The sequence below is a fragment of the Leopardus geoffroyi genome, chromosome E2, assembly GCF_018350155.1.
Source record: "Leopardus geoffroyi isolate Oge1 chromosome E2, O.geoffroyi_Oge1_pat1.0, whole genome shotgun sequence".
Taxonomy (NCBI): domain Eukaryota; kingdom Metazoa; phylum Chordata; class Mammalia; order Carnivora; family Felidae; genus Leopardus; species Leopardus geoffroyi.
Window position 1 is genome coordinate 14,585,725 of NC_059335.1, and position 21,158 is coordinate 14,606,882.

The 21,158-nt window shown below is 53.8% G+C and overlaps 1 protein-coding gene across 6 annotated transcripts; it reads left to right on the forward strand.

Moving 5' to 3' along the window:
- The first annotated feature begins 263 nt into the window (after positions 1-263).
- Positions 264-19,771, forward strand: DYRK1B (dual specificity tyrosine phosphorylation regulated kinase 1B). Of its 6 annotated transcripts, XM_045442345.1 has the most exons (12): positions 971-1,201; positions 2,458-2,621; positions 3,659-3,778; positions 3,866-4,054; positions 4,219-4,366; positions 5,231-5,517; positions 6,273-6,419; positions 6,506-6,646; positions 6,954-6,989; positions 7,074-7,269; positions 7,663-7,769; positions 7,864-8,605. In XM_045442345.1, the coding sequence occupies exons 1-12, from the start codon at positions 1,123-1,125 to the stop codon at positions 8,233-8,235; spliced, it is 1,986 nt and encodes a 661-aa protein (XP_045298301.1). In that variant the 5' UTR covers positions 971-1,122; the 3' UTR covers positions 8,236-8,605. The 6 variants fall into 6 exon arrangements, with proteins under 6 accessions (XP_045298306.1, XP_045298302.1, XP_045298303.1 ...); XM_045442350.1 differs by lacking the exon at positions 971-1,201 and adding an exon at positions 264-417 and having other exon boundaries at positions 6,954-7,269; XM_045442346.1 differs by lacking the exon at positions 6,954-6,989 and having other exon boundaries at positions 906-1,201.
- Positions 19,772-21,158: the final 1,387 nt, after the last annotated feature.

The window sequence follows — 21,158 nt, forward strand, 5'->3', positions numbered from 1 at the left end:
CCTCCATTCAACAGAGCGCATGCTCCCTTGGTCAACTGGCGCGGTGGTGGGGGTGGACGAGCTCATCCGGTCACACGTGCGCATGTTCCTTTCTTGGCTGCCTTTTGCGCAGTCGCAACCCGGATTTCGGCGTTTGGGCGGGGTTGGTAGCTTACTGTGCGCATCTACCGGTAAGCTCCGCTGCGCGCAGGCGCGGAGTGTTACCTTGGGTCACGTGGGTGAAGCGAATGGGGGGGGGGTGGGGGCGGAGCCCGAGGCGGGAGGTGGGGGCCGGTTTGTTGTGGTCGCCATTTTGCTGGTTGCATTACTGGGTAATCGGGGCCCTGGCTCGCCGCGTCCGCCGGATACTTTCAGCCAGTGGGCAGGTCTGAGCTCGGGCTTCCCGAGCAGCTTGAGTCCCCTTGCCCGCGCCCTCAGGTAACAACGCGGCTACAGGTGGGGTAGCACGAGCTCGCGGGGAGGGGGCAGTACGGACCCGCCCTGCCCGCGTCGCCGCGAGACTTAGCACGAGGCCGAGGGAGGAGGGCAGGGGGGCGGCGGGCAGGTGCAGGCCGTGCCTGGCTATTCATAGTCGGATTCTTGGAAGGGGCCGAGCCCGAGGGAGCAGTCTTGGGAGTGAGGCTGGGAGGGGGTAGCGGGGCCCCGCTCCCGCCCTTTGTTTGGGCTCGACTCCTCCGGCTGCATCGTCGTCGCCTAGCAACAGCTATTCTGGACTGCGATTGGCTGAGCTCTTGGCAGCAGCGGCCAATGGCACGGTTGTTGCCATGGCAGGTGCGGACTGCCAAGCTCAGCTCAGCCGGCCCCGCCCGCCGGGGCTCCGCCGACCGGGGCGGGCCTCCAGGGTGGGGGGCGGGACGCCTGGGTCCCCAGGGGCGGGTGGCTGCGCGGGGCGGGGCCGGCGGGGCGAGGGTTAACCCACCCCTCCCCCGTCCACCTGCTTTCCCCTTCCCCCGCGTGCCCCGGGCTGACCCTCGTTCCCTCCTCTCCCCACCCCCGGCGGCGGCGGCTGCTGCTGTTGTCACCCACCGGGCCGCCTGTCCCGCTTGCCCTCCCCGCCGCGGGGCTTGCCGGGCCGGCCGGGCCGGGACAGGCGGCCGTCTCCTCTCTGCCACCGCCGCCGCCATGCTGGCTGCTCGCCCACCCCACTGGGGGCCCCACCGCGCCCCAGCCCCCCGTGGGCCCCGCGCCAGCCCTGACCCGGGTAGGGGGTGGGTGCTTGGAGAGAAGGTCCTGCCGTGGGAGGGCCCCGGGGAAGAGGTTGTTTCGGGCGAGGGGCGGGGGAGCTCCAAGAGAGAGGAGGGATCGTGGAGTGGCAAGGCTTGGCATAGAAGAAAGGGAGTGCCATGGGAGAAGGCCTGTGGGGAGAGGATTTTGGTGTGACAGGTACTCTGTGAGGGGAGAACTCTATGTGATATTTGGGGAATTTGGTTCTGGGGGCCTTCTAGGAATTGGCACAGTTGTGTATTGACCCTGGTGTAGAGAAGAGTAACTGGAGAAAGGGCCCTGGTAGAAATCTTGGATGGGAGGAGGAGGGGAAGATCCAGTGTAGGGGAGAGAAGGGCGAGGGAAGAGAAGCCTCCTTGCTCCCATCAGGGAAAGTGAGCCTTGCTTCTGAGGGGGACCATGAAGTAATACGGAGAAGAGCCCCGATGTGCTACGGGAGCATCTACCTGGAGCAGTGGTCCCTGGTGTGGGAGGAGATGTTATAGGGAAGAGGTCTTGGCATGATATGGGGTGGGTCCCCTGGGGGGTGGGGGCTGGTGGATGGGAATGCCATGGGGTGGGACTCTGTTGTATGGAGATAATCCTATAGAACAGGTTAATCTTGGTGTGGTCCCCAGGACCTTGATGTGGTTTTAGGGGCCTGCAGAGGACTCTGATGTGGGTTTGGAGGGGGCCCAGAGTTGTCTCATGTGGTGTGGGGGGATCCTAGAGCTCTCTGGATTGAGGGATCTACTGGGAAGGGTAGATCTTGAAGTGGAGGGAACTTGCTGTGATACGAGGAGATCCTGATGATCAGGGAAGACTGCAGGAGGGCAAGATCTTGTGTGAGGGGGCGTCGGGGAGGGCCATAAGTAGAAATGGGAAGCGAACAGTGAATCCTACTCTCTATACTGTCTGTGGTTTCTATCTTTTTCTTTTCCTCCCCCCAATTATTGGTGTCTTTCTGTTCTTTCTTGTCATGGTCTATATCCCTGCCTGGATTGCAATCATTCCCTTTCACATGTTCCCCTCTTTGTGCCACCTACTTCATTTATTTGGTAATCATCTGTCGAGGGACTCCGCTGTGCTCCCACCCCCACCACTTCTCTCTGTCCCTTCTCATTACCACCTGTTGCTCTTTTTCTCCTCTCCCTGTGCCCTGCCTTCTTTCTGATGTCTACCTCTTTCCTGCTTCGTACTGTCCCATACATCCCCTTGTTCCATGTTGTTCCCCTGCCTCCTGCCTGCTCTCAGGTCTCAGCGGCGGTGGCAGCCGAGGTGCAGGATGCGAGAAGGCGCCCCCCGGCCGGGCTCCCGCTCCAGGCCTCGCTCCCCTGCGGCCCTCTGAGCCCACCATGGCCGTCCCACCAGGCCATGGTCCCTTCTCTGGCTTCCCAGGGCCCCAGGAGCACACGCAGGTATGCTTTCAGCTGGCTCCTTACCTGCCTGGGGTAGGGGGAGGCTGGGGACAGAAGGGTCTGGGGGGTGAAAGATAGTTTGGTTGCCCAAAACAGTTTCCTTGGGGCATGAAGGGTCCATCTGGAGTGGAAAATAATAGAGGAGTTGCTGGCAGAATCTGTTTAGAGAGCCTGGGTTCAAATCCTGACATGGTGGTTAAATTACTTAGGTTCTCCCTGCTTCAGTTTTCTAGAATTCTGTAAAATGGAGCCAGTAATGATACCTACCTCACAGGGTTGTTGTGAGAATTAAACAAATTAATGAAATGCACATAAAATGCTGAGAACAGTGCCTGGCACGTCGAAAACACTCAATAAATGTTCACTAAGGAAAAAAGTTCCAGAGTGAAAGATGGGGGAGGGAGGTGGGGTGAAAGTGGGTGAAGGTTGAACCCAAAGGATCCTGGAGCCAGCAGCACCTTAGGATGCAGAGTAAAGACATTCAGGGGTAGAGACTGTTTAAGGCTCTGAAATGTAGAGCTTGAAGTGGGACGGAGTAGAAGATCAAGGGTGCTGGATCCTGAAACACTGGGCAAAAATGGTGCAGAGTTGGGGATGAGGGATGAGAAGACTCAACGGGACAAGGGTAAGGCAAGAAGTGAGCCCTCAAGATGGGACACCCAGAATGGAGGGTCTCTCGGCGAAGGACTGCAAAGGGCAGAGCCCACGTTTTCTGTCTGATCTCTCCCACTGAGGTTCGGAAAGGAGTAAAGGTGTGGGATGGAAGGTGAGGGGTAAACAGTTCCCCATTCATTCACTTGGCAAATCTCTAATGACTGTCCGCTATGTGCCAGGTCCTGCTCCAGGCACCGGAAATGCAGCAAGAACCAGAGAGTCTCTGCCCTTGGGGAATTTCTATCCTAGTGGGGTTGTCACATGATGACCGAGTAACTATGTGCGTGTGTAACCATGATGACCCAGCCACCCATACAGCTCTCCCTCTGGAGGTCAGAAGTGCACGCCTGTCCTCAGTGCCCACCCCTCGCCCTGCCCTGCAGGTATTGCCTGATGTGCGGCTGTTGCCACGGAGGCTGCCCTTGGCCTTTCGGGATGCGACCTCAGCCCCGCTGCGCAAGCTCTCCGTGGACCTCATTAAGACCTACAAGCACATCAATGAGGTGGGCGGGGGCCCGGCTGGGTGCTGAGGGGTCCTGGCTGCCAGCACAGGTCACTCAGCAGTCCTTATCTGCTGGCCGGCTGGGCAGGTATACTATGCGAAGAAGAAGCGGCGGGCCCAGCAGGCGCCACCTCAGGACTCGAGCACCAAGAAGGAGAAAAAGGTCCTGAACCATGGTTATGACGATGACAACCACGACTACATTGTGCGCAGTGGCGAGCGCTGGCTGGAGCGCTACGAGATTGACTCACTCATTGGCAAAGGCTCCTTTGGCCAGGTGTGGGACGCACACCCTGACCCAGGGATTGGGTGGCATGGGCACCCACTGGTATTGACCCACAGAAAAGCGGTGCTTTGTTCTGTCCCCCATCCCCCTTCCCCTCTCCTCCTCCCCATCCCCCACCCCCATTCCTCACTTTGTGACATGTCCTGCCCTGGCAGGTGGTGAAAGCCTATGATCATCAGACCCAGGAGCTGGTGGCCATCAAGATCATCAAGAACAAAAAGGCCTTCCTGAACCAGGCCCAGATTGAGCTGCGGCTGCTAGAGCTGATGAACCAGCACGACACAGAGATGAAGTACTACATAGGTGAGGCCTGGGGCAGCCATACACCCAGTACAGGATGGGGCTAGTGTCTTCAGGGCAGGCTCTGGTCTGTAATTCCCTGACATCAGTGATTCTCTTGCCGCCTTCATGATTTCTGACCTATTCCCAGCATAGTGCTGACCAGAATTTATTGGGTGCTCACTAAGGGTCAGGCTTGTTGCAAGCACACGTTGAATCAACTGGTTTCAGTATGACTACAGCCCTGGGGGGGAGGGGCATCATGGCCCACAGCTTGGAGTAGAAAAGGAAGTATTCGGGCGCTATCACTTGCCAAAGGCCACCGAGTTTGTACTTAGTGGAGCTATAATGTCACCAGGCAGTGGACTCCAGGGCCTTTACTCCTGACGTCTGTGTCAGTCTTTTTCCTCTTTCCCACACTGATTCCTCTTAGAAAAAGCAAGAGTAGATTAGAGAGTGTGTTTCTTGAAATACATATGGTTACAGTAAATGGAAAGCGAGTGTCCTCTGCCACAAAAATAAACAGAACTGAGAGTAAAACAACGTTACAAAATTAAGGAAATGGCGAAGGGTATTAAAGACCCATCAGCACCAAAGAGAAACGTTCTCTTTCATTTATCAGGAAGTTGGAGAGAGACTTGAAAAAAATGAACTTCTCTTAATCAAGAAAATCTTTTTCTTGACGTGAATCAAGTTACAGACCGAATGAAAACACCCTGACCAGCAGCTGCCTCCCGTGGGCACACCACTATCTGTCCAGTGCTCACACGGCAGAGTCACAGATCTGCTTTGTGGCCTCTCTCCCTATTACCGTGTGTCCCCGGCTGCCACTCGCCCTCTCTGAGCCTCCGCTTCACCAGCGGCCCATTTCTGCCTCCTTCCCCGCAGTGCACCTGAAGCGGCACTTCATGTTTCGGAACCACCTGTGCCTGGTGTTCGAGCTGCTTTCCTACAACCTGTACGACCTCCTGCGCAACACGCACTTCCGCGGAGTCTCGTTGAACCTGACGCGGAAGCTGGCGCAGCAGCTCTGCACAGCGCTGCTCTTCCTGGCCACGCCTGAGCTCAGCATCATTCACTGCGACCTCAAGCCCGAGAACATCCTGCTCTGCAATCCCAAGCGTAGCGCCATCAAGATCGTGGACTTCGGCAGCTCCTGCCAGCTTGGCCAGCGGGTGCGGCGCGGCGCGGCACGGCCCGGCCCGGCCCGGCCCGGCCCGGGGGCGGGGCTCGCGGCGTGGGTGTGACAGGGGCGGGGGCACCAGTGGCTGGAGCCCGAGGGGCGGAGCTAGGCTGGGATGGGGTTGCAGGGCCCAGCCTGAAGTGGCCTGGCGGGTGCCTGAAGGGTAGTATCGGGATGAGGTGTTGGCGTACGGCGCGTAAGGCGGGGGTGGGGGGGGGGGGCGTGGTAAAAAAGTGCCACAGGATGTAGTTCCCAGTAGGAAAGGAAGCGTGAGGCCTGAGGAGGCAGGGCCAGTGTTGAGGCTGCCAGATGTGGGCAGAGTGAAGTTGGGTTGGCTTTGAGCTTGGAGTGATGCTTTGCTAAGTTGTTTGCCCTGTGCCCTTAAGAGGGGACGGGTGCTTTAGTTTTACAGCTTCATGTGAGCAGACATTTGAGATGGCTTGGAAAGGGTCTGGATTGCGGGGGTGCGAAGGGCCTGGGCTTGCAGACTGCCAGCCTCTGATGACCAGGGTCAGGCTTTGGGATGGAGATCAGGGTGAGACTAGGTCAGCAGAGACTTCTGAGGCTGGTGAATAAGATGATGGTAGTGGCTCCTGGAAAGCAGGGGTACTGGTAACATCCAAGTTTGGAACCTCCGTCCTCGGTTTTGGTGAAAGGAAGCTTGTCTCAGCTTTGGGTATGGCCATGGCACCACTAGGGGAGGCTGGGACCTCTGACTGCTGCCTTCTTTCCTGCTCCGCCCCCCAGATCTACCAGTACATCCAGAGCCGCTTCTATCGGTCGCCTGAGGTGCTTCTGGGCACACCCTACGACCTGGCCATTGATATGTGGTCCCTGGGCTGCATCCTGGTGGAGATGCACACTGGAGAGCCCCTCTTCAGTGGCTCCAATGAGGTGTGCTCCCGAGGAGGGGGTGTGCTGGAGGGGACAGAGGCCTGGTGGGCCTGATGACCCTGACTGCCCACCTGACTGCTCCACAGGTGGACCAGATGAACCGGATTGTGGAGGTGCTGGGCATCCCACCAGCCCCCATGCTGGACCAGGCACCCAAGGCTCGCAAGTACTTTGAACGGCTGCCTGGGGGTGGCTGGACCCTACGAAGGACAAAGGAACTCAGGAAGGTGCGGCCCCTGCCCCACGCCGCTCCTCCCACCCTGGTGGCCCCTCACTCTCTCACACTTGGGGCTTCCTCTCTCCCTGCTTCCTCTCCCTTGTGTCTTTCCCTTCCTTCCTCTCCCCCTTGTCTCTCCTCTCCTTCGTCCCAGCCCACCCCCCCTCCCCCGTCTCTCCTACCCACCCCACAACTCTTCTTAGCTTCTCTCCTTCCACTTTCTCTCTTGTGCCTCTGTTTCCCCGTGTGTGTCTCCCTGCCCCTCCTGCCCACTGACGGCCACTCTCTTGCCCCCCCTCCCACCCCCTCCCTGCCAGGATTACCAGGGCCCCGGGACACGGCGGCTGCAGGAGGTGCTGGGCGTGCAGACGGGCGGGCCCGGGGGCCGGCGGGCGGGGGAGCCGGGCCACAGCCCCGCCGACTACCTCCGCTTCCAGGACCTGGTGCTGCGCATGCTGGAGTATGAGCCCGCCGCCCGCATCAGCCCACTGGGGGCTCTGCAGCACGGCTTCTTCCGCCGCACGGCTGATGAGGCCACCAACACGGGCCCGGCAGGCAGCAGTGCCTCCACCTCGCCCGCACCCCTTGATACCTGCCCCTCCTCCAGCACCGCCAGCTCCATCTCCAGCTCTGGTGGGTGCCCAGTGCCAGGTGGGCTAGAACAGGAGGGTGGGCAACATGGGTTTGGCCTGACCTGGGGGACCTTGCCACTGGGCCTTCATCTAGAGCTTTGAAACTGTGGGATCCTGCACTCCGGAACGGGTGGGGCAAGAGAGCTCTGCCTGGCTGTGACCTGATCTCTGAAATTGCGCTTGGGCTCACACCTCTGAAACTGCTTCTGACTCTGAAAGCCAAAACTGAGCTCTGATCCTTAATCTCAGAATTGGGCCCATCCTTCAGATAGGCTCTGATCCCAAAGCCCAGGCGTGGGCCTGAGTTGCCAGCCAGACTCAGCCACCCGAAAACCCAGCCACCACCTCTCCTCACCCTAAGGCTTCTCCTCATTTCCTCCCCTGGCACTTCCAGGAGGCTCCAGCGGCTCCTCCAGTGACAACCGGACCTACCGATACAGCAACCGATATTGTGGGGGCCCCGGGCCCCCCATCACTGACTGTGAGATGAACAGCCCCCAGGTACTGGGGCCTTGGGGACCTGGGAGGTGGATAGTGGGTTATCTGGGCTTCAGGACCTGGGTCTCCATCACCCACTATTCCTCTGCTCCTTTAGGTCCCACCCTCCCAGCCGCTGCGCCCCTGGGCAGGGGGTGATGTGCCCCACAAGACACATCAGGCCCCTGCCTCCGCCTCGTCACTGCCAGGGGCCGGGGCCCAGTTACCCCCTCAACCCCGATGCCTTGGCCGTCCCCCATCACCAACCTCACCACCACCCCCGGAGCTGATGGATGTGAGCCTGGTGGGCGGCCCTCCGGACTGCTCCCCACCTCACCCGGCGCCTGCCCCCCAGCACCCGGCTGCCTCAGCCCTCCGGACTCGGATGACAGGAGGTCGTCCACCCCTCCCACCCCCTGATGACCCTGCCACTCTGGGGCCTCGCTTGGGCCTCCGTGGTGTACCCCAGAGCACGGCAGCCAGCTCATGACCCAGCCCCCTCCCTGGGGCCCCTCCTGAAGCCATACCCCCCATCTGGGGGCCCTGGGCTCCCATCCTCATCTCTCCCCTTGACTGGAATTGCTGCTACCCAGCTGGGGTGGGTGAGGCCTGCACTGATTGGGGCCTGGGGCAGGGGGTCAAGGAGAGGGGTTTAGGCGCACCCTCCTCACTAAGGACTGGACCCTTGGCCCCCTCTCCCCCCCCCCCCTTGTTTTCTATTTATTGTACCAAAGACAGTGGTGGTCCGGTGTCGGGGGGAGACCCCCTTCACCCTAGGGCCCTAGGAGGGGGTGGGGGCAGGTAGGGGGAGATGGCCTTGCTCCTCCTTGCTGTACCCCCCAGTAAAGAGCTTTCTCACACGCCTGCCTGAGAGTTTGCAAGGCCTCGGCTCCCCTCACCTGGCCCTCAGAGGCGTGGTGGGGAACGGTGTTTGGGAGGGGGTGCCAGAAAAGCTCTGTCATGAGGGATGCATCCCTGGGGAAGTTATGGCTATTGGCGCAGACACGGGGCTGCAGGAAGTCTGGGGCTACGGAATCCTAGACAAGAGATCCTGGATAGGATCCTAGCCCATGTTTGTCTTTTCCGTGGTAAACACAGACCCTGAACGAGTACACGCCCAGCTGTGGCCTGTCTCTGGGAAACATCAGGATCTGCCCTAATAAGCCAGGGCTTCCACAGAGTCTGCACAGGAGTGGCTCCTTATGCCAGGCAGGCATCTAGTAGGTGCCGAATGCTTGCAGCAGGCCTTATTAATGCCATCTGGGGAATGGCAGGCAGGCAGTGTAAAGTACAGACTTTACCCCACCCCCACCCCCATGTCTGGTCTTACCCTTTGGAACCGTGACGGAGCAAAGCATTTTGAGATTCTCTGGCAGAAAGATATTCCCAGGGTTTCAGGTAAGTGGGTCTGTTTCCATAGCAATTTGGAAACTTAAGTCTCCCAACCGGCCAGTCAAGAGCCTCCTGACTCAAAGGTACCTACCGTCTCCCGCCATTGGGGCGCGGCGCTTCCTGGGAAATGGAGTTATACGTTGCAATCCCTTTTGCCGCTTTCCGTCAGGGGACTACAAAGACCAGAATTCTTTTCGCTCACGAGTTAGGGCCGGTCTCAGGCAGCCAATCGGTAGTCAGAGGTGGACGGGGCCCGGATGCTTGAGGCGGGCTGTAGAAAAGGAAAAAGCCGTGATTGGGTGGCGTTGGTCAGGCTGTTCGCCGGTGTTGAGTTCTGTCAGGCGTACGGAAGGTGGGCCACTGTGCTGCTCCCCGAGACTGAGCAGGTTAGGCGTCCGCGGTCGCAGAGCAGGAGGGAGGCGCTGAGGCCTGAAGCGGCCCCATCGCACAGAGCATCACCAGCTGCGGTGTCTGGCCCAGCTTACAGGAAGCCCCGGTCGGTAGGAGAGAAGCGTGGACGCCGTTACGGACCTGCGGGTGTTCGGGTGGGGGCGCAGTGTGGAACGCTGAGGGGACCCCAGACGAGGCACGGGTAGGGAACATTCCCGGAGGAGGAGGAGCTGTTTGAGCTGAGACCCGAAGACCGGATGTTTGGGGTGGCGGTGGTGCGGTGGTTTGCGCACAGGCAGCGACGAGAAACAGCCTGTTGTGTGAATATGAACTGCGGGTGATGTGGTGTTGGAGAGCTAATTGAAAGTTCTGTATGAATTTGATCGTGGAAGATTTTGTTGGCCTGATTAGGTAGCTTGGATTTTGTCCAAAAGACATTGAGGAGCCACGAGAGGATTTCTAGAAGGGAAGGGGCATGCATGGCCCAGTTTGCTGCCATCTAGGAATAGATTGATGGGAACGAGACTAGGGTCTGGGAGCCCAGGGTGGTGGCTGTGGCACGTTCCGAGGCAAGAGATGTTGGGGATGAACCAAGGCAGGAGTCTTGGCTGGGAGGGGAGAAAGGATGTTGGTGGGAGAGACGTCCAGAAGGCTGAGTTGACAGAATGTATGGCTTTACGGGCTGTGTGGAAGGGGGAGGCGGAGAGGGGCGGGAAAGGGGTATCTCCAGCAGGTAGAACAGTATCTGGCATATTATAGATGCTTAATAAGAAAAAAAATTTTTAATGGACAGTTCTAGGAGGCAGAGACTATTATGATCGCCATTTTGCAAACAAGGATGCTGAGCACAGAGAAGGTTAAGTAGTTTAACCAAGATCACATAATTAGCAAGTGGAAGGCCCAAGATTGTGTGTGTGCTCGCGCATGTGTGCGCCATTGACTTAGCAACGTGCAAGATGAGCTTCGAGACATCATCAGGATCCAGTCATGTAGGAATTTGGGATAAGTGTGGAAATGTATATCCCACATTTCAATATCCAGCCCAGAACCTCTCCCTGACCTGCTGACTGCCCACATGATACCTCCTCTCTCAAGATAGCTGTAGTCCTCTGGAGACCAAGGTATCTTGACCAAATTGAACTCTGGTCTTTTCCCAAAAACCTGTTCTTCCCACATTCTCAGTAAATGCCTCCTCCTTCATTGTCTTATATTCATGTCTGGTCCATCAGCAAATTCCTTCAAAGTGTATTCAGAACCTGATCGTTTCTTCCCACCTCCACTCTTGTCACCCTGGTCCTGTCCACTCTGTATCCTGCCTAGACCATCACGGCAGCCTCCTGGTCTCTGTGCTCCCCACAGTCTTTCTTATATGCAGCAGGGTGACACTGAATACCTGTATCAGGTCACATTTCTCTCTTGCTCAGTACCCTCCTGTGGCGCTATCTCACACAGCAAATGCCAGTGTTCTTTCCATGGCCTTTGCAAGGCCCTTGATCCCTGCATGATCTGTCCCTGTTACTTCTCCACCTGGTCCTTTTACCCTGCTCACTCTGCTCCAGCTACACTAGCCTCAGGGCCTTTGCACTTCCTCTCTTTACCTGGAACACTCTTCTCCAGATGTCAAGGCTCACCTTCATCTCCTTTAGTTTTTACTCAGATATCATCTCCTCCTTGGGAACTTCTTTGACCACCCTTCTGGAACTATACTACTAACATTCATATATTAATTTCCCTTTAACTGTTCCGTAGCATTAATCATATCACTATTTGACTCACTGTATAGGTTATCTTGTTTATTGTCTGTGTCTCCTCTGCACCCACAGCAGACCATAAACTTCATGAGGGCAGGGGCTTTTGTCTACTTCGTATTTTATCTTTAACATCTAGAAGAGCTCTTGGCACATAGTAGGGGCTCAGTAACAGTTTATTGAAGGGACGAGTCAGTGGGTGATTTCAGAATGTAGATCCTTACCCCGGCATCACAGGGACTCTGCCCATCCCTCTTCCACAGAACTTCAGAGGACTGCCTTAAAATTTTCTGAGGTCTCAGACATTCAGCAAGGATTTCATCTTGCTTCTGCTTTGTGCTCAGCATCAGGAACACAGCAGAGAACAAAACAGTTTCCCTGTTCCCCGAGAATTCACAGTGTTAGGGGTAGAGGTTCAAATCGTCAGCTAATCACACAGATATGAAATTACAAAGAAATGTAGAAAGTGCCATAAGAGCACTTGGCCAGAACTCTAATCTAGATCCTAGGAAGTGGAATTGAAGTGATGAAAGCGTAGGCATTAGGCACTCCATTAAAAGGGGTGTGTGTGTGGTGTGTGTGGGTGTGGGTGTGTGGTGGTCGGAGCCCAGAGGCTGATGGGGAGCAAGAAGCCTGGTAATGTGGACCCTGTAAGGAGTTGGGTCCTTAACCCCATGCGTAATGGAGACTCTCAAAGAACTTTAAGCAGTGAGAGGAGGTGCCATCAGTTCTGTATGTTACAAGATCCCTCTGGCTGTCGTGTGGGGGAACTGACGATGGGGTTAAAGATTGAAGTAGTGAGACCTGTGAAAAGGCTGCTCTCCTGAGATTAAAATAGCCTCCTCTACCGAAGGCCACACATCTTTGTTTCTCCCATCAAGAGGTGGAGTCTCTCTGCCCTCTAATCTAGGCTGGCCCATGATTTGTCTTAACCAGTAGAGTGCAGTGGAAGTGACGCTGTGCTGGTCGGGGACCTTAAGAGGCCCGCAGTACTGCTTTTACTTCTTGGGCCCTGGGCTGCTTTACAAAGAAGTCCAGCTACTCCACTGGAGAGAGAGGTGTACAGAGAGAGGCCCAGCCACCCCCCAACTGTTCCGCTGTTGTAGCTGATGTGCAGGACAAGAGTGATGCCATCTTGGATGTTCTAGCCAAGTTCCCAGCTGACACCGGGTAGAATGGCGACTCACCTTGCCCTCCCCGCTTTGCTCAAATTCCAGAATCATGAGCAAATAAATGGCTGCTATTTTAAGCCACTGTGTTATGGGATGATTTGTTACTCAGCGATAGCTCACTGAAACAAGCTTCCTGATATCTTATCATTTTGTATATTAGCTCACGTAAGCCTCACAGTCACCCTGTGTAGTAATAATTGTTATTCCCGTTACACAGATGAGGAACTGAGGGCACAGAGAAGTTAATGGAGTACTGGCAAGATATCTAGCACGTAGTAAGTGCTGAGTTTGTGATAGCTATTAGTCGTTAGCATGAAAATGTTCATAATCGTTAAAGAAGGGATAGTAAGACGATACAAGCATTATTAACCCATTTACTAGTGGTATGATTTTAGGTAAGTGACTTCATCTCTCCAAGGCTCAATTTTGTCATTGTAAAATGGAGATTATAACAATATTCGTCTCAGGGTCTGACTTAGCAAGCGCCTAGCATATGGCAGGGATAATTACTATGAAGCATACAGCCAAGATTATTGTAGACAGTGACCTTAGGACCACAGGAGGAAGCCAATTTCTTGGAAGTTCTAGTGGAGAGACAGACAGGTCATTGGTGATATTGTTGAAGTGCTGCATCAGGCTTCACCTGAAGTGAGTTCCTTCTGGACTTTGTCACTAGGGAAACCAGTAAACCTGGGTATCATTTACGCCAAGTGGAACTGGCTTTCCGTTACTTGGAACCAGCATCCTAACTGATTCTAGCGTTTTATTCATTTATTTTTTGATTCATCAGCTACTGAATACCTACTGCATTCCAGGCACTGTTTCAGGTGCTGGTGTTATAATAGTAAACAAGGTCCTCCCAAGCTCTGACCTTGTTGGAACATCCATTCTCCTGGGGAAGGTGGATGGTCGGGAAATCCGTGTTGGGGATAAGAGCCTGGGAGATTGTTGGGGGGAGGGGGGCTGAGGAGAGGAGGGGTAGAGAGTGACAAACAGGGGGAGGGGAGGGGGCCTAAATAAGTTTTGTGGAAATGTTAATGGAGGAGAGACCTGGCCAAAAGGGAGGAAGCCAGCGGTGCGTGTGTTTTGGGAAGGACATTCCAAGTAAAACTAGAGAGCAAATTCAGAGGCCCCAGGTATGCGGGGATGTGTTGGAGGAGCAGGAAAGAGTGAACTGGACCAGAGTGAACCAGTGGACGGGAAGGGGATGAGGGTCCAGGCCATACGAGCTTGGTTGGCAGACTTGAATTCGATTCACAGTGAGGGGGGCAGACATGCAGTGCGTTTGGGGCTCAAGAGCGATGCGATCTACCATCTTTGTAAGATTCCTTTGGCCACTGCATGGGCACCAGGATGGAAGCAGCGCAGAGGCTGCATCTCTCCAGCTGAGAGATGGTGGTGTTTTGGCCAGAGGTGTGGCCGAATTTAGGACATAATTTGAAGGAAGAGTGGACAGGACTTGGGGTACAGGTGTGGGGTGAGAAAGAGGAGCCAACAGCTCTAAGTTTGGGAGGAAGTAGTACCAGGAACTGCCTGGGGGAGACCTGGAGAGGCCGCGGGTCTGTGAAATGTCCCTGTGGACTGGCCGAGCACGTGGGACGTATGAGTCTGGCATTCAGGGCTAGATCTGAGCTAGAGATACAAACGTGGGAGTCACTGGCATTTTCGCAGTTGTAAGGCCCAGGATGAGATTGCTAAGGGTGAGTGGAGGTGGAGAGCAGGGGGCCCATGAGGAGTTAATGCAGTAATCTAGGTGAGAGATCACAGTGGCCTGCACCAGGGCAGGGACAGGAGTGAGCAGTGCTCTGGAAACATCTGGAAGACAGAGCCCACAGTAGATTGGTCATGGGTGATGATGGAGAGAAATGGACTGGGGCCTGGTGAGGGCAGGATCAAGTCTGAACACCGGGCAGTGACTCTGATTTCCTCTTTCCCCTGGGCCCTGTGGTCCCCACCTCCCTTTGCATTCTGCAGGCAGCTAGGCTGGCCCAGAGTAGACTCTTGCCCCGACTCTGTGTGACCTTCCAGGGCAGTGCCCTACAGCCCCTCGGGCCCCATTCCAGATTCCCCAGGTGAGAATTGAATTGGGGTCCAGTGTCCAACCCAGCTGAACCTGTTGTAGCTGGAAGATTCCTTCTGGGAGGGGTGTGCACTGGGCAGTCACCTTCAGTGTCCACACTCATGGAGTGTTTCTGGCGGTCAGTGTATGGAAGGCCGGCATGTGGGCAAGGGGAACGATTTGGTGCTGTTTTGATAGGTGGGTGGGACAGACCATCTGTGTGGCCTCAGATGCGCCCTGCCTCGGGTGAATGGGGTCGGGGAGACCATGAAGATGGGATCTGACAGGCTCTGGGCTCAGAAGGGGAAGGGTCATGTTGGGAGAAGTCATGGGGATCTGGTGCAGCTTCTGCCGCCATCAGCATTGACAGTCTCCATTGACAGGGAGACACTCATCACTCCTGGGCAGACACACGGCCGCGGCGGCCTCCCCAGAGGAGCCCAGAGGAAGCACGTGACCTGGTCTAAGGTGTCAGGAAGGACTCCCCAGAGTAGAGAACACAGGAGGTGAGATCTGAAGAGCCAGATGAAGGGAGCGAGGGACTCTGCTGGGCCAACTCATAGCCAAGTCCACAGCTACTTTAAAATGTTTTTATTTAGTAATTTTGGGTTTACAGAAAGATTGCAAAGATAGTACAGAGACTTCCCGTACATCCTACACCCAGCTCCCCCGCACGTTAACATCTTACATAACAATAGTTTTACATTTGTCAAAACCAAGACGTTAACATTGGTTAGTGTTGGATTAACAGAACTCCGAACTTTATTCATATCCCCCCTGTTTTTCCACTAATGTTCTTTTTCTGTTCCAGGATCCAATCCAGGATACCCCGTTGCATTTACTCGTCCTGTCTCCTTGGTCTCCTCCAATCTGTGACGGTTTCTCAGTCTTTCCCTGTCTTTCATGATCTTGACAGTTTTGAGGCATATTGGTCAGGTATTTTGTGGACTGTCCCTCAGTCTGGTTTTTTTCATGTTCTCTCGGTTAGACTATAGGCTGGGGATGAATCCCACTGAGACTCAGGTGACCTCATTTCATGAAGGTGGCATCCACCAGGTATCTTGCCCGCGGTATTACTGTTCTGCCCTTTCCTTACTGTGCGTGTGTTAGGAGCAAGTCACAGCATCCAGCGTACTCTCAAAGGGAGGAGAATTGAATTCCGTTTCCTAGAGGGAAAAATGTCAGATATTGTCTTCATATATAAAAACCACCACAGTAATTGATAAATGTGGGAAGATACTTTGAGGCTGTGCAAATGTCCGGTCTCCTCAAAGTTCCTCCCCCTGATTTTGGCATCCATCAATGGATCTTGCCTGGGACAGTTAATATGGTGGTTGTCTTTTTTTTTTTTTTTTTTAAGTAGGCTCAACGCCCAACATGGGGCTTGAACTCGTGACCCTGAGATCAAGAGCTGCACGCTCTACCGACTATGCCAGCCAGGCACCCTTACTGTGGTGTTCTAATGACGCTGCTTTTCTGTTTTCCTCAGTTCTTCCCTGTATTTTATTTGGAGTTCTTCTGTATGAAGATTTGTCCATTCCACCCCATTTATTTTATTTGTACAGTCATTGATTTATATCAGTATGGACTCACGGATATTTTTTGTATTCTTTCGGTATAACCCAATACCATCAAAATTTTTTCACTCAGATTTTTACAGGTTTGGCCTAGAGGCCCTGTCAGGTTGGCTCCTGTGTTCTTTACTCCTTTTTTTTTTTCTCCCTCAAGCACCTCCTTACTTTCCAGCACTGTAAGGAGCCCCAGGCTTATCTGGCACTTTCCCTGGTCCTTTTGCTGGAGAATGGGAGTAGGAACCAAGGTCTGCGCCCTGGGTGTTTTCATTGCCGGGTGTCACTGCTTCCAGTCGCTCTCAGCTGACAAAGCTAGAAGATGTATGTCTGTATACAAACCGACGTGTACATACACATCTGCATCTCTGAGCGTGTGTGTGCAGGTGGATTCTGTGTCAATGCTGATGAGTGCACACTGGCCAGCTCTGACTCTACTCTAGCCCTGGAAGGTCCACTCCTGCCTACCCGCCCCCCCGCCCCGCCCTTGCTTTCTTTGTAACTTCTTTCTCTGACAATGAGAACCTGGCTCAGTGGGCACCTTTTAGTGCTCATCTTGTTGGCCACTGTGGCAAAAATCAGCAGTGTTGGCCATTCCTGCCTTCTCTAAGGACACTCTCCCCTTGGTTTCTGTGATGCTGCTGTCCCCTGATTTTTCTCCTCTGTCTTGTTTCTTTGCAATAAGTTCCTCTGATTTCACCAATTCCTTAAGTGTTGGGGGCTCTTCTCTCCTCCCAGCCCCTGGGCCATCTTATCCACTTTTATGGTCTGTTTCCTGTCTCTGTGCTGGTGATGCCCATTCTCTGTCCTTAGCCCCAACCTCTACCTTTAGCCCCACACTTGGGCATCCTGCGGCTTCATAAAGGCCCCTCACCCTCAGCCCTGAGTGACCCCTGGGCCCTTAACACTCAGTGTGTCCCAAATTCCAAACCTTCTCCTTCAGGGGTGGCCCCTCCATATCCCAAGTTTCCACAAAGAACCCTGGGCCTCATCCTTGATGCTTTCCTCCCCAACATGCGCGCGCGCGCGCGCGCACGCACCCAGCCCGACCCATCAGCCTCCATGGCTTGTGCACTAGGCCTCCTAGATACCTCTCCCACCTGCCCTCTTCTCCCCTTTCATGGCCCTGCCTTGGTCCAACCCCACCTCTCCCACCTCATCTCGCCTGGCCTCCTCCCTGGGCCCCTGGCCTCCTTTTTCTCACTTTCACCCACCTCCACTTGGCAGTTAGAGGGAGTTCTGTAAAACACCAATCTGATCACGTGTTCCTGCTTGAAGCCTTTCCGTGTTTCTCCAGCATCCTAAGGACAAGGTTCTAACTGATCCTGAAGGCCTGGTGTGATGTGGCCCCCGACCATCACTCTGCCTGTCTCCCCAAGTGTCTAAGCTCCAGACACACAGAACATGACGTCACCAGCTCTCTCACCTGGGCCTGTGCGTGGCCCCTCCCCCTGCCCCGCCCCCTCCAGTCTAGTCAATCCCGCCCAACCCACACTCCACCCACGGTCTTCCCACGCATAAATTTTGAAAGGATCCCAGACATCATCATCTATAAGGACGATGAACAAAATGTAACCAGTGGTCATTGCTGAGTGTCGGAAGGGGGCAAGGGCCTTTACTTTTAAGAAATTTTTTGCAGTGACTGTTTTCATTGAACACCAACGTAACACCAACAGTAGTTGTGGGAGAAAAGGCTAGCAAGGGAGAAAATCCCATCATGTTTGAATTTTAAGAGGAAAAAACGTTCGGGAAGCGTCTTATAACTTTAAACATTCTGCAGCGGCAGGAAAAGCGCCGTCTTTCTCTGTGTGCACAGTAACAGTCATCAGGCCAGAATGGAATTGCAAATACCCAGCTAAGGGGATTTTTCTCCTACTGATTTTCACAGTGATTGTAAACACAACTTGTGTAACTTCTCTAAATGGTGTGATGCAAGCGTTTGGAACAACTGTCATATATATCAGGGTTTCGTAGGTGTGAAGGAAGGCAACAGAAGTATATCGACCTAGGGAGAATTCTTGTCTTTACTCTGATACCAGGGACTATTGGGACAATGAACTCCATGTAAAGGAAGTAGGAACACATCTGCGTGGAGACACCCTGTGGTTTTGAACCTGGCTGGCATGTGCTTTATCATGACAACTGCCTGCATCTACCTGGCTCCTTCATGCCAGATGCCTTCCTAAGCCCTTTCCATGCATGAATTCAGTAATCCTCAGCCCTCGGGCAGCTACTGTTGTCATCCCTGGGTTTCCATGAGGTGTGAGAGTTGACATCGGGGACTTCAGGTTCCCTAGCTAGTAAGTGACAGCACCAGGATTCGAACCCAAGAGTTGGAATCTGCCTTGACCCACCTTCCTCCCGGATTCCATTCTTAGAGGATGACCACATTTCTGATCATGCGATTTCTTCTTTTTGGAAGAAGGACTTCAGTGAGCTTCTCCATCTGCTAAAATCTTTTTTGACATCTGCAACTATTTATAAAGAACAACACGTTTTTTCGCTTTTAAGGAAAATTTCAAACAAACACAAAAGTGGAGGGAAAAGTCTAATGAATGTCCCATCTCTCAGCTTCAACAGTCATGGCCATTCTTGTTCCATCCACATCCTGCACATTTTCTCCCCTGCTCAGTTACTCTACAGTAAATACAAGTATGTTGTATTAAAAGACCTTTTTTAAAGAAAAGGTCACCTACCATTCCTTGCCTCCAGTCCTCCCCCCTGTTGGCAAATTGACCGCCTTCCCGATTCTCTGTTCCCTTTCCCCTCGTTTTCCAAATGCGGACGGATCTGTGTGTGGTGTGCCACTATCACCAGGCTCTGTCCCTGGCTCGTTTCCTGTAACCCTACCCCCCAGGCGCTTCTCGAGCCTGAAAACTATCCCTCTTAGTGACCACGGACAGGCTGGTGTTGTTTGGCCTGCCCAGCCTCTGCAATGGGACATTTAATCTGCTTGTGGCGTTTTGCCGTGATAGTGGCCTCTGCCCTTATTTGGGTTATTTTCTGGATGCCCTCTCCACTCAACCCAGGTCAGGCCTCCTGAACTTGTACACAGTAACCCCACTTTAAGCACACATCCTCACCATGGTCAGAATGAAACAGGGATTTGGGTCCTTCTCTATTAATTGCCTAGGGGCTTCATGAGGTCAGGAATCAGGTCTGTCCTTGTCCCTGCTGTGTCCCCAGCATCACCGAGCACAGGGCCTGGGATGCAGTAGGTGCTCAGGAGTGGTGATGCACTAATGAATGAATGATTGCCAAGGTCAGTAGCTGAGTGTTTGTCACGAGGGCAACAGGAAGCCACAGAAGTGTTTCAGACAGAACTGGACCCATTTTTCTCAAAACTCAAGTGCGTGTGAATCCCCTGGGATCCTGTTAAAATGGAGATCCTGAGTTAGTGGGGCTAGGGAGGGCCTGCGATTCTGTATTTCTTGCAAGCTCCCCACTGACGCCAGTGCTTTGGGTAGCAAGGGTCTAGCTGTGCTGCTCAGTGCAGCACGTGGCTGTCGAGCACTTGAAATGTGGCCAGTGTGAACTGAGATGTACCCGCAGTGTAAGATGCCCGCCAGATTTCAAAGACTTAGTACAAAAAAAAGAGAATGTAAAATATCTCATTAATAATTTTTATATTGATCACATGTTAATATGGTAATATTTTGGCTATATCAGGTTAAATAAAATAGATTATTAAAATTCATTTCAACTGTTTCTTTTTAACGTGGCTACCAAAAGTTTTTTAATTACGTTGTGACTCACAGTTGGGGTTCTCATTATGTTTCTGTTGGATGGTGTTGGTCTAGAACATTCCACACTCCCTCTCACCCCTAAACATTTGCACATGCTCTTTCCACCTTTTGGAGCACCGCTCTTTCTCCTGATCGCCTCTTCACAACTAACTCCATACAGCTTTTGGGTCTCGATGTCTCCTCCTCCAGAAAGCCTTCCTTGACCCCCAGGGTGGGTCAGGTGCCCCTTCTGGGCTTCTACAACTCCGGCTTTTCCCCATCTCAGCCCTGACCGTCTGTGATGTCAGCGTCTCATGTCTGCCTCCCTCTCAAGACAGATAAATCCACGAGGATGCGGACAAAGCCTGTGCTGGTCACCATTTTATCTCCAGAACCTGGCCCAGAATGACTAAATATTTGTTAACGGAATGAAGAAGTGACAAGAAGTGGGCCGTCCTCATGTTACAGCTCTGGATCCGCACTGGGAAGCCAGCTTTAGAGGTCTTGTTTCGATGTGCCCGCCACCTGCACAGCATCATTGCTGCTTTCCCGGTTTCGCTGGGGGGTGCGGTAGACACATGGTGGGTCTCCTCGGTCCCTCCGTAGAATTGTCCTGCTTCTGCCCCTGAGCTGCCTGGGGCTCCCGTCTTAGCGTGTGTCCTCTGCTGATGGCACAGCTCTGAATGAGGACACCTTTGTTAATTCACACAAGCTGTTGCCGGTACAACACAAATTTTGATAACGATTTCCCCCAGTCTGAGATTTCTTTTCCTCTTATTTGCACAGAAACATTGCTTTTAGGGGCACCTGGGTGGCTCAGTCAGTTAAGCTTCCGACTCTTGATTTAGGCTCAGGTCATGATCTCACGATTTATGGGATTGAGCCCCACCTCTCTGCAATGACAGCACAGAGCCTACTTGGGATTCTCTCTCTCTCGCTCTCTGTCTGCCCCTCTCCTGCTCGCATGCACCCTTTCTTTCTCTCTCCCTCCCTCCCTCTCTCTCCCTCTCTCTCTTTCTCTCTCTCTCCCTCTCTTCCTCTCAAAATAAATAAATAAACTTAAAAAAAAAAAGGAACATTGCTTTTAAAAAGTGGTCATTAAGAAATTGTTGGTCTTCTCCTTTGAGACTCTTCTATGCTTCAGTAGTTTTGTAATTAATTTGATACAAAGAGATGCTCCACTTCATCAGTAATCAGAGGAAGACCAACAAAGATGGCACTGAGGTCATCTTCCTCCCAGTCCAGCCTGCTTGTTCATGTGTCCTCGCTGTAGGCCCCCCACTGTCAGCGTCTCCCTGGACTTGGTTGCCACACTCTCCCCGCCCCCATGCATCACATCCCTGCTTTGTCATCCCCACC

Coding starts and splice junctions, on each gene's coding strand:
- DYRK1B (XM_045442344.1), top strand. CDS start 1,123: ATGCTGGCTGCTCGCCCACCCCACTGGGGGCCCCACCGCGCCCCAGCC. Junction 3,779..3,865: donor CCTACAAGCACATCAATGAG/GTGGGCGGGGGC, acceptor CCGGCTGGGCAG/GTATACTATGCGAAGAAGAA. Junction 4,367..5,230: donor AGAGATGAAGTACTACATAG/GTGAGGCCTGGG, acceptor CCTTCCCCGCAG/TGCACCTGAAGCGGCACTTC.